Source organism: Hemicordylus capensis, chromosome 11, assembly GCF_027244095.1.
Source record: "Hemicordylus capensis ecotype Gifberg chromosome 11, rHemCap1.1.pri, whole genome shotgun sequence".
NCBI lineage: Eukaryota > Metazoa > Chordata > Lepidosauria > Squamata > Cordylidae > Hemicordylus > Hemicordylus capensis.
The window spans coordinates 13,456,133-13,469,296 of record NC_069667.1 but is presented as its reverse complement, the minus strand read 5'-3'; the positions used below and the strand labels follow the sequence as shown (position 1 = coordinate 13,469,296).

Here is a 13,164-nt window from a genome sequence, read left to right as displayed (position 1 = left end):
GTATTTCAATGTATGTGCTCTTGCTACAATACAACTGGATTTGACTCAACCACTGTGAAAACTCCTGCCATGTCTGTCTTCATGTTCGTCGACCATCAATGAGTTTTAGAGTACCTTTTGTGGCTGGAAAAGTGTCTGAGCAGCACATAAGTTGACAAGCCATCTGTGGAAGGATCTTTTTTGGTGCCTCTTACAAACAAATGGATCGTAGAACAAATTAATCCAGAATGTTCACTCGAGGCACAAATGACCAGGCTCAAACTATCATACTTCAGGACACATTATGTGAAAACCCTTGCGAGGTCCATAATGCTGGGAAAAGTGGAAGGAAAGAGAAGAAGAGGATGACAAACAGCAGCAAAGTGGATGGACTTGATTATGACAACAATGAATGCACTACTGAGAAACCTTAAAGGCCAAGCTGAAAACAGATCATCCTAGAGAGAATCTATCTATGTGGTCGCCGTGTGATGGCACGTAATCAATCAATCAAAACGTCACTAGGGCCTTAAAAAAACATTCTCCCAATGGACTGAGACAATGCAGCCCATCTGGTATGGAGTTGGAGGTAGCTTTCTTCCACACTGAAGTGATGCACACAACCTGGCTGCTGTTTGAAAATGTCTAACAGGTTTTTAGCACTGTGCCCCTTGTATGTCCACTCTGGCATCAGATGCTTTTCCTCCTCTCCTCTTTTTATAGGCAAAACAAAGTCCGCCCCCTCCCCCCGCCAATCCAAGCACTCAATCTTTGGCAGAGTGATGCTCAGGTGCAATTTGTCCTTTGGAAAAGTTCCCAACAGAGGCACTGAGAAGCCCTGAAAAGCAGCGCAGAGCCATCCCTGGGGGTTTGTGAGTCTGTGGGCAAATAGGAACATGTGGGACCTCCTCTAGCTTTTGTAGGGCCCCGGGGAAGGGCAGTTTTCAGGAGCCCCTTTGGTGAAGCCAGATTTAACTTTTCTTTTAGTTTATGCCAGGGCAAAGGGCAAAGGACAGGCCCTGAGGGGAGTGAGCGGCCATGGCAGTGGCAGCAAGGAAGGGCCCAGTCAACTACTTCTGCTGTTTGGGGCTACCGAGGCCATTGGCAGAGGGAGGCAGGCAGGGATTTCAGCGGCCTGAGGAGAATGAGCGGCTATGGCAGTGGTGGCAGTGAGCAAGTCAACTGCTGCTGCTCCTGTAGGGAGGAGTGGGGTGGGGCTCGGATGAGGTCTCTGGGGGTAGGGGGCTGCAGTTTGGCCAATAAGTGGCAGCAATGCTACAGCCGTGACCAAGAAGGGTGAGGGGGATGAAAGCAATGGGATGGAGGAGGAGGAGCAGCAGCAGGAGTGCGGCTCAGGTGAGGGTAAAGAGATCTTTGAGTTGAGGGGCTGTGGCAGGGGGTGAGGAGAGCAATCAAGTGCTAGTGCGCAGATGCTCTGTGCGGGTTAAGTTAGTTTGTAATTAACCATCTAAAGTACTTTGATCTGAGCAGAATTGACGATAGGCAACCAAAGGAAAGTGAAGAAAATGCATTTAGTACCTTGCAAAGAAATAAGAAATGTTTTATTTGGGGAAGCCCCAAACACTTGCAGAATAAGTATCCCAATAATAGTTTGCAGACAAAAGGCAAGCAAAACAAAGTTGCAAAGAGAGTGGGACATAGGGAACATATGATACTACAGAATTTACAAGCAATCAGGGATTAAACCTAATAAGCAAAGGATATACCTTGCAAGGACAGAGAAAGCGTTGGAAGCGAAGTCTGATAAATGCAGCAGTAGCATGGACATTGACTCAGGTGCTACAAGCAATCTTATTAGAGAAAGGGAGAGATTTGTAAATCTAGATACAAGTTGTAAAATCCCTATATATTTGGCAGATGGAAAACTTGTATGCAGAAGGGGAAGATCTGCTCAGTTGCACTACAAACTGGAGAAAGGAGAATCCATTGGATTAACAATTGAAGAAGTTTTATAGAAACACGTGTGATGTCTGCTACAGAAAGGGGCTACAAAATAAAATTTTAAGGAAGGCATTGTTTCATTATTCATAAAAAGGAATTACTCATGAAAGCAGTTTTACAAGAGAATGGATTGTTAGAATGTGTGACTCAAAAGGCCAAAATGGTGAAAGAATGCACACACAAAGGACGTCTGAATTTGTGGCACAGAAGTTCGGCTATAGAGATGCCAAAACCACATGTTAGGCTGAAAAGTTGGATTTGGTAAAGGGTCTAAAAAATAGCCCCCTGCAGCACTGCATCAAAGTGTGCAGAGCAAAGAAGGAGAAACAGAGCATCCTTTGGATCTGATTAATAGTGATGTTTGTGGACCTATGCAAATCCACCTCAGGAGGGAATAAATACAGTATGTTCTTACTTTCATTGACGACTATTCTAGATACACATATACATACCTATTAAGAGAAAATGGACAAGTATTAGAAAGACTAAAATAATATGTTGCAAGAGTGAGCAACAAGTTTGGGAGAAAGCCACAGATCCTCTGCACTGACAATGGTGGCGAATACACTGGGAATGATGTCCTAGAGGAGAAGAGCATTGAACACCAAAAGACTGTTCTTTATACTCCAGAGCAAAATGGAGTGGCGGAAAGAACTGTTCTCTTATGGAAATGATGAGATGCATGCTTGTAGATGTTGGTTTGGCTACTACATTTTGGGGAGAGACAGTGATGATTGCTACTTACCCACAAAACAGATTGCCAACAAAGGCCCCAGGAACAACACCACATGAGTTATGGCATGGCAACAAGCCCACGTTGAGTTATATAAGGGTGTTTGGATCTAAAAAATATACCAAAAGCCAAAAGGACCAAACTCAGCTGTAGATCTGGGGAAGGAATACTTGTTGGCTATTCCATAGGATGTGAAAGATACAGGATTTTAGATCTTGTCTCATCCATATTATATACAATTCTCATATCCTATATAATATTTTAATAACACGCAAAACCAAAATCAAAGCATGAGGTTCTCTTTTAATTAAGGTAGTCCCATAGCTGGAAAATGAAACATCCTAAATTACATTAAGTGTTCCCTTTCCATCCCCCGCAGAAAGCCTCTAGAAAAAAAGATTTACAAATTTACATTTTTTACAATACAAAAAACAAATAGCTCATTGCATATAAATACTACATTTGGTCTGCCACCATCACATGGCATGAAAAATCCCTGAAGCATTTCATTTTAAAGGGACCTGAGATAGCAGATGTAAAGATATATGAATGTACAGGCATCCCCTGGTATCAGGAGAGAAGCAAGACATCAGCTCAAAACCAATCTCTGTGCACTTTTTTTGGTGTGTATTTTATACTGAGGAGAACACAAGACACGCTTTGGGTGACCCGAGATTCCCATGTGGTCCAAGCTCAACTTAAAAACGGATATTTCTAAACCGAGTTTGCTGCGATGCTTTAATGAAAAGAAGAATGTGCATGTGATCTTTCTTTTAAAAGATCAAAAACAGGCTCTGGATGTGGAAACACCCTAGCTGAATACTAGTGAATAAAAATGTTCTCTCCTAGTTAGTGAGTTTGTACAAAAAACCCCAAACAAAAAAAACCCCATCCTGACAAAGGGTTTAAGACTGCAAGAGAATGGAAAACAATACCTATCTTTCAAATACTGATAATACTTTCATTCCATCACATTTTAAGTGTGCTAATCTTGCAGCTTGCGTGTGTGTGTGTGTGTGTGTGTGTGTGTGTGTGTGTGTATGAGAGAGAGAGACAGAGAGAGAGAGAGAGAGAGAAAGCACAACTTACAATCTAATAAAGACTGAGCCCTATTCATCTTACCGTACTACTGAGTTTAAATATTGGATGGAAAATGGAGAATCTTTATAGCCAAAATACAGTAGAATTCTTAAGAGTTTCCAGTTTTGTAAACACTTAGATATGACGTACCCCATCCATGAATATACTATACATGTATTTTATAAGCACCATCTTATATACTCTAGGTTAAGGCTGTGACAGCAATTCCACTGGAAAATTCAGGAAATCTGTGCTGCACAGGCTCCTTAAAACCAAGAGTGTGTGCCCAGGAATGGTTTGTGAGCACTTCCTGTTCCCTTTAATAGAGTTTGTGCAAGAGATATCCCACCTGGATTGTGCCAATAGCATTTTTTTCAGGGATCTACAACACAAATTTTCTGCGGACTGGCATCCGATAAACTACACTCTATGTGTTCTATTGTTCGTTGTGTTTGATATCTTAAAATAGAATATATATATATAATTGCTAAAAAACATTGTACTGTACATTGAGACCACCGGTTTTTAACAAGTCATTTTAAAAAATGTAAACATCTGATATAACATTTGAAATTGTTCTCATGTCCATGTGCAGTCACTGAATATATACCTTTAAGAATGCAATGTCAGCTTTCCTAGAGCTTTCTACACTTTGATCACTTTTAGGTGGTTAAACAGAGCCTTCAGTCTATAAATAGGGATAGTTTTATATAAAAGAAAGGTTTTCATGACATTTTATAGCATAAAGAAACCAATGTACATATTTGATAAAGAATTAATGTTGCGATACACACCAAGTGGAAGCAATTCTCTGTAAATTAAGGTGAGCAACAATCTTATACTAAAATATCTTCTATCCTTTTTCCTGGTAAATTATCAACAGTACTAGGTAAAAGGAAATTACTCGTTAGCCACAGTTACATTAAAAACCCTTAAAAAAACATTCTTGCATGATTTAATTATTCAGCTTGATTTATTAATTACTGTCAACTGTGTTAATTTCTCTCTCTCTGTTGGCTTCTGGTTGTAACAAAGAAATTCATTCAGATTAGATTATTGTTGGCAAATATCCTCGAGTCAGAGTTTCTAAGATTTCCAAGGCAGGAGCTTATCAGCCATTGATCCCTACACAACACTAGAACACTTTCACCTTTGATTTTGAAAAGAACATTGCTCTTTTAAGATCAAGACTACATGGCAATGAGAAAGAACACATTGGGAGGCTTCACATGATCTCCCACGAGTCCGGTTCCTGGAGAGTACGCACTCCCAGTGAGCGTATCATCTGAACCTGCCACATTCTAGTTCCCAAGTTGGATTGCCAACATTTCCCCAACATTCTCCACTCAACTTCAAATGTGGATTACACCAATGTCGGCAGTCCGGCTTGGGAACTAGACTTGGGCAGGTTTGGATGACACACCAGTTGAGAACACATGCTTGGCAGGAATTGGACTTGTGGTGGATTGTGTGAAGCCACCTACTGACTTGAATAAGAAGCCCAGGTAGACCCAAGAGTGACTCCACTTATTGCAAAAGGAGGGAAGTAACGCTAGAAAAGAACACATTCATATCTTGTTCTTATGACAGCATATAAAAGCCACAAACTCTAGCTTCTTGAAGGCAGAAGAGAATGTTCAAAGATGAGAGAAGGAAGAACTGGTTAAGACTCAGTCAATTTGATCTAGGATGCACTCCCAACCTTAAAGGCTAGGCAAACCATAGTTCAGTCGAAGAACCTGGTATTCGGCAGACAATATCCGGAGATTTCCTGTATTACACAAAGCTTATATGTATCAAAGCTCTTTCTGGTCTTAGAGCAGGTAAATCAATCTTATATCTGTGAATCTTTCAGATTTCCAAAGATCATGCTGGTTATTGTTCAAACAATTCCTCTTTTGTTAGAAGACTATATCCAAAACACACTCGCCAAATTGCCTGACCAGCGTGGCAGTCTCAAGATGAAAGAAAACAAGCTCTGTGTCGAGTCAAGCACAACCAGGTCTTCTATGATGTGACATGGGCAACTCTGATAAAATGGAACAATGTTATTTCACTTGCAATTACGACAATTGAGGCCACATTTGAATGGCCAGTATATGCTTTGAGCTCCTTGTGCAATCCTTTAAAGCAGGGGCTCTCAAATTGGTGTCCCCAGATGTTGTTGGACTACAATGCTCACCATCCCCAGCTCCAATGGCCAAGGGCCATTTGGAGGTGGGTGTGGTTCGACAACATCTGGGAACCCAAGTTTGAGATCTTCTGCTTTAAACCAACTCTGACCAGATCTTCAAATGGCTACCTTATGAAACCCAGTACAATGCATATGAGTTCACAGTGGAAGAACAAACATATGGTTTGAGAAAGAAGCAAGTTTGGGAGGCAGGGCATGGAACAAGATGCATCATTGGAAAACTAGATCAAGGAGGAACAAAGCAGAATCTGAAGACCTGACTGAATCAGGGCATTAAATGTTCAGGGCCAAACATCATAGTGGCAGATGCTGTGCCAAGATGGAACTGGCAGAGAAAAAAAATTCAAGAATGGCAACCTCTACAATCAAAACTGTCACTTGTTCATTGCCTTGGGGCGAGGAGGGGGGAGGTGGTAAGAAACCATTTCTTGTTTTATTGTTTCCCCCTTTTGGGGGGCTGAAAAGGGCTTTGGCTGTGTTCTGAACAGTTGTTAAAGCAAAAAACAAAAGCATCGGAAGAGCTGGAAGTAGGTCTGAGTCATCAGGAGTGCCTAAACCTATTGAAGTGGACTGAGCAAGCTGAACCTATTATCAGCCTGAATCCTGCACAAACAATCATCCAACTGGGGAAAGACAAAAGGCTCAGTAAGTTCAAACCATTTGGGTCAAACCAAGGCTCAGTAAGTTCAAACCAACAAGCAAGGAACAACATTGGGCCAATGTGGGCCTATCTCCATGAGACTGTACCCTGGCCTACATATAAGTCAAGCTGGAAATAATTATATCCCTTCACATTTCAAGTGGGGACCATATTAATGCTCCCCTGTGTAAAAACAACCCACCTCCCAAACTCCCTGCAAGCAGAAACTACAGCAGATAGCAGGCTGGATTAGAATCTCTGCCATGACGTGCTAGCTGTTTTCCTACAGGGAAGTTTTTATAGTATGGGAAAGCATTCATTAAAAAGGTGCTCTCCCCATAGTCTGAAGTGGTACAGCTACAAGATTCTATCACCTCATTCTACTAGCAGCATAGACTGTCGCAAAGTTACAATTTTTCGATGGTTGCATTAAAATGGCCCGAAACACTTTTTGTTCTAAGGCGGCTCTGAATTAAGCACTGAGATTCTATTTATTTTGGCGACAGTGGCAAGGAGTTCAGCTCTTCATCCTGAAAAGGAATAGTTGTGAGCAGATCTTTTTATCTGCACTCTGTCGATTTTATGAGGCCTGTTCCAGATTTTCAGAATCCAAACTATTTATTTTGAAGGATCTGTTGCAGTGTTCCCCACCCCAGCCTATTTCCTGTGCCCACCCACAAGGGCATCCTAGTGCACCAGTGCCCAGCAGCTGCGCATGTACAACCACCATATGGCAGGTGGGATTGAAGTACCAGGACCTATTGCAAGGACCAGACAATGTGCAGAAAACCAATACAATGGGATGCCACATGAGACAGAAGCACAGAAAGCCAAGACTAGAGGTCCCGAGAGCTGTGCATTGAAACTGACCCAACTGGTTCACCCTCTGACAACTTGCAGGCCAGGATTGCTTACAACAGGGGTTCTCAAACTTAGACACTCCCCCCATGTGGTTGAACTACAGCTCCCATCATCCCTAGCCTCAATGGCCAAAGACCATTATTATGACTACACCTGTCTTATCCAAATTTAACATCTGAATGGAAGCATTGTCTAAGTTAATCAAATGTCAAACTGGCCTACAAGCCATCTTTAAAGAATAAAAAGGTAGATAAATGGAAGCAAGGAGGAATACTGTTACTCATTTCAAAAGCTATCAGAATTACCAAATTCAAAACACTAGCAATTTCTTCTCAAGCACCTAAGGAAGATTCTAATGCATAAAACACTTTCAGATTTTTTTTAAATAAAGGTTCTGTTGAAATTACACACCAGTTAGCTAGTTCTTTGTCAAGTTACAAATACAGAGTATAATGCTTATACCCAAAAGTGACTTAGCATTGCACTCAATACTCAACTTCTAAACAAGAGATACATTGAAGACATTTCACCATATATTTTTTTAAAACATATTTTTATACCCCCCAAAACTTGCGCCTCTGGGTGGTTTTGCCAGACATTAGATATTTCTAATGGTTGCTAAAAATCATACCAATAGTTTCTTAAAAAAACAAAGAAACCAAAATCAAACACATTTTCCCCCTTCAAAGAACACCGCCTCCATGCTGAATAAATTAATAACTGGAACTTCAGCAAGGGAAACATTGTACAAGCTCAATTTTTTCTATGCCCAAGGATCTAAGTTCTTTAGACTAACACTACTTGTTCTCTTGGACAAATAACCCCAGTGAGATTATATCTTGGAACTACTATAGCCATGCTGCTCTTGAGAAGAGAAAGGTTAAAGATGTTAGACACAGAAGGTTTCCTTTTTGATCGGACGTGGCATTTAGATTGGCTTCTTCCATTGAAATGGTTGGGGCATTTCCAAAATGAAAGAGGTCTCAATTTGCATTTGATAATATTGCATTTTCTGGGGCCCTAGAACAAAGGTTTATAATGACAGATAAATTGCTTAGGCCAAGGGTTCTCAAACCTGATACACATACCTGGCATGTCTATCTGAAATGCTATATTGAACTGGAAGATGCCTCTCATGCATCCTGAGAAAGAGCTTAGGCCAGGGGTTCTCAGACCTAGACACCCAGATGTTGTTGGCCTACAACTCCCATCATCCCCAGCAAGAATGGCCATTGTGCCTGGGGATGTTGGGAGTTGAAGGCCAACAAGTTTGAGAACCCCTGGCCAATTTATCTGTCATCATAACCCACCCTTTCTTCTAGGACCCCAGAAAAAGCAATACTCTCAAATGCAAATTGAGAGTTCTTGCAATTAGGAAATGCTCCACCAATTTGGACTTGCATCGAAAAATGGGCTGTATATAAATGCTTAGTTTTCTGCCTAATGCCTGTAAATTATTTTTGCCCTTATCAATTCAGTCCTTTCTGTTTTGACTCAATTTCTGTGGCACACTGAAAAAAATCTTATTCATGTTTCAGTCATGGGAGAGCAATACCAAAAGTATATATTTGTGTGTGCGTGTGTGTGATACATTAAGTAGATAAAATAAACATATTGACTATCTGTGAAGATTTGTCAACATTACTGAACAAGTGTGTCTGGCAAAGGTTTTGCCCAGAAGACCAGAAAAAAGGATGTGCATGAAAAGGTCACTCCATCCTTTTATGTTGACTTCCTGTCTCTTCTCTCCTCCTCCGCATGCAATTTTGGATACCCTGAATTACATAAAACAGAAAAATACAACTATTTACAACTAAAAATTAAAAATACAACTAATATATCCCAAAGGCAAAGCATATTCAAGTTCATTAACAAGGCCAATCTACAGCCTTGAGGGGCAAGCAAAAAACGATCATCTCTCTCTCTCTCACACACACACACACACACACACACACACAATTAACCACTGTCACATGGTAACATGGCAGCTATTGTTCTTTTTCAACATCACTAAGCCAGGAATTCTCAAACTTGGGTCCCCAGATGTCCTTCTTCAGCCACAATGGCCTTTGGCCAATGATGGGAGTTGAACCCAAGAACATGCAGGTCCAAGTGTGAGAACCCCCTGCATCAATCCAGATGCTATCGCTCTCATCCAGAAATCTATGATTGTGACTAAAATGGTCACAGGGATCTCTTGCATTCAACTTCACCTGAAGGAGCCAATCGGCATGCACCAAAAACAAAAAATCAATACATCCCAGTTGGGTCCCTCTATGAATGGGGAAGCCCTTGAAGGTGGTGGATGCCTTGGAGTCTCCACACCAATCCGCTGTCTTTGAACAGAGTCCATGGAGGCTTTCTGGAGGTTTGTGATGTCAAGTGCAGGGCCTTGTGCATATTAAGTGGGCCAAGGAAGGGACAACAATGTTTTAAGGATCAAATTAAGTGAGGCATTGTAGGAAAGCATGGCTGGGTTCACACATAAGGTACCTGAGGCTGCCGCTAGCTGCTGAACCTCCGGCCGCATGCATGAGCCCTACTTCCTATCCCGATAACGAGATGCCAAGATTGATAGATTCGTAAGATAAAACCAATCATGGCATCTCGTTACCAAAGGCACTCCTGGGCAGGTGGCAACCTCAGATGCCACTGAACCTGCCCTATGTATGAGATCAGCCTGCCCATCTGAGTCAGTCAGCCTGTGAAAAGCCATTTTGAGCATGACTGTTGCATTGGAGCTCACGCCAAAAAAAATGTTATTTGGTAGTGTACTGGACACTTCTACTCCTGCCACAGAACTAATTTCCTTTCCTTCAGTAACAGGACTGCAATATCTTTGTAAAGTTCCCCTTGTAAAGTTCCCAGAGAGAACAAAGTTCTCTTTGTCAGGTTCCCCTTAGTTGGAAGACAGCTAAGCTATGACCCTTTAAAGCCATATCTGGCAAGAGACCATTTCAACACTGATGTTAATGTCAGTGGCAATCTTGGTTAATGCTATAAAAATAGGAAGGTGGCAGAAAGAAAACAGATCTAAGGAACTTGGATTTGGCACCTCTGTGTCTAGAGATTCAAAGTTCTCAAGTACTCTTTTTTAAATAATCATGTTAATGCATGTGTTAAAACATCAAATGTTTGCTACATATTTACAAGGCACCAACCATCTCCTCTCCCCCCCCTCTCTCCTTTTAAAACGTGAATGAAAAAGAATGGGAAAATTTTTTCAGAGGCCCAAGTATGAATGCCGTTCAGCAGAAGTTTGGTCTGGGAAGATTAAAACCATCCAGATCTTTTGCACAATAGAGAAATTGTAAAAATATTATAGCTGCCTTTAGGAGTGGTGTTACTGTGCAAAAGTTATTATGGGATGTAAAGAATGAAGGGCATACATAGTTTTTAAAAATTCAATACGAAGGTGTGGTTTCTAAAATGCACAAAAACACAGAAGCAACAAGGAGAGGCTTCATAATCATGATTCTAATGCCATGGTTCTGTGCCAGAATGAAGGTGTAGTGTGAGGAAGCATTACTGCCATTAAAAGAACCCGTGGATAAGGCTTCTTTTGGCCAAGAACTTGTGGCAATCAGAAGTCTTCAAAATACAAACACACAGAAAGCCGTATGGGAAAAATGGAAAAGCACCACAGAAACTGTGAGCGGAGTCCCCGCACAATTTGCTTAGTAGATTTTTTTTCTGGCAAAGATCCCTGCAGTAGAAGGCCACTGATGTCCAAATGTCATGGTTCACATCTGTTGTTTCTCCTCAGTCAATAATTCCATCCCATGAGATGGCTCACCCTGGCCTTTTCTGTCATTTTCCGTACCCTGCCAGATCTGGATGTCCCAAGATTCAGGGGATCCTCAGTGTGCACAAAAGTGTCATTGTCCGAATCATCGTTATATAAAACGGTCCGCCTGCCCTCATTCCTGGTTTTAATCCGAGGTGGCCTGCTGAACCGCCCACCAAACGTGTTCTCACTGAAGCGCCCACCAAAAAGATTCTCAAACTCATCATCCGCAATTCGTGGGCGCTTGACTCTGGAAGCTCCTCTGGAGGCTCCTCTCCCTCGGCCTCTTCTTCGTCCCCGGGCACCTCTTCTACCTCTGCTGCAGCCTCTTCCACCCCGACTGCCCCGCCCGCCTCTGTTCCACCGCCCCCATCGGCCCCATCTCCCTCTTCTACCCGTCCCTCTGCCCTGCCAGTTTCTCTGCCCACTGGAGATGTTTCGTCGAAGTTTTCTTTTTGGTTTCTCTTGAACCGATTTGCTGTAGCCGTGATCTCCATCAATGTAGTCCTGATCCGTTCGAGAGCTTGACTCGGAGTCTGAATCGGAGCCACATCTGCTTTCAGAACTCAGGTTCGATTGCGAATCCCCACTTTCTGAAGTGGACAAACTTGTTTTTTCTTTTTGTTCTCTCTTCTCCTCCTTGCCAGTGTGTTCATCCTCCTCTGATGCACTTGACAGTTTTCGCTTGACTGCTGTCCGGGGCTCTCTCCCATCACCATTTGTCAGGGGCTTATCAGGAGGTTGATCTATAGGAAAAAAATAAAATAAAATAAAATAAAATAAAATTTTATATATATATATATATATATATATATATATATAATTATTATTATTATTATTATTATTCACATTTTATATCCCACTCTTCCTCCAAGGAGCCCAGAGCGGTATACTACATACTTGAGTTTCTCCTCACAATAACCCTGTGAATTAGGTTAGACTGAGAGAGAAGTGACTGGCCACCAAGGAGAGTCACTCAGCAAGTATAATGGCTGAATGAGGATTTGAACTCGGGTCTCCCCGGTCCTAGTCCAGCACTCTAACCACTACACCACACTGGCTCCACACTGTATGGATATTGATTAATCAGCAGCACTATAACATATTCAGCTGCATGAGAACAATGAAACATTCCTATGGCCTTGTTCACACAATTGTTTGAATCTAGGTTTAATGCAGGTTACCAACATTAGCATGATTGTGTGAACTCATCCCAAGGGGTTTTATGTCCAGAGATGAATCTTAGCTTACTGCCTTCGCATGGGTTTACACAATCATGCTGATGTTGGTAACCCACATTAAACCTAGATTTGAACAATTGTGTGAACCAGACCTATGTTTCTTTCAGCCTGGAAGAAAGAAAAACAGGTTGCTTACCTGTAACAGATGATCTGGTAGTGGTTCCAACATTCATAAATAGTGGGTTCTGCGCCTGCGCAGATCAGCTTCGGGTAGAATTCGTTAGCTCCTCACGACGCCAGCAACCGCCTGTCGCACATGACTTTAGTGGCGGTTGGGTGTCTCTGCAATCAGTTTCTTGATGGCTGACGTGGCCGTACGTTGCTTCTCTGACAGTGGCTTGTCATTTCAGATGTGGGGACGGCAGGGCGGGCGTTATGAATGATGGAACCACTACCAGATCATCTGTTACAGGTAAGCAACCTGTTTATCTGGATAGTGGTTCCATCATCCATAAACAGTGGGTGAATTGCAAGCTACCCAACTGGTAGTGGGCATAATCTGCCAGTCACTGTAACACCCTCTTTAAAACTGCCTGTCCAAAGTCGGCAGCCTTTGCTGTTCGTATATCTATAGAGTAGTGTTTCACAAATGTCTGATGTGATGACCATGTTGCTGCCTTGCAGATGTCAGCGAAACAAATGCCAGCCAAATGTGCCGCCAATGTGGCGTAAGCTCTAGTAGAGTGT

The 13,164-nt window shown here is 42.0% G+C and overlaps 1 protein-coding gene across 1 annotated transcript in view; it reads right to left on the bottom strand.

The window, feature by feature from the left end:
* Positions 1 to 2,957: 2,957 nt before the first annotated feature.
* Positions 2,958 to 13,164, bottom strand: part of BRWD3 (bromodomain and WD repeat domain containing 3) — a 100,538-nt gene continuing 90,331 nt past the window's right edge. Inside the window, exon 40 of the mRNA XM_053274390.1 lies at positions 2,958 to 11,982. Within this exon, the coding sequence (XP_053130365.1) occupies positions 11,216 to 11,982 (767 nt within the window). The 3' untranslated portion in view covers positions 2,958 to 11,215. The remainder of the gene's footprint in view (positions 11,983 to 13,164) is intronic.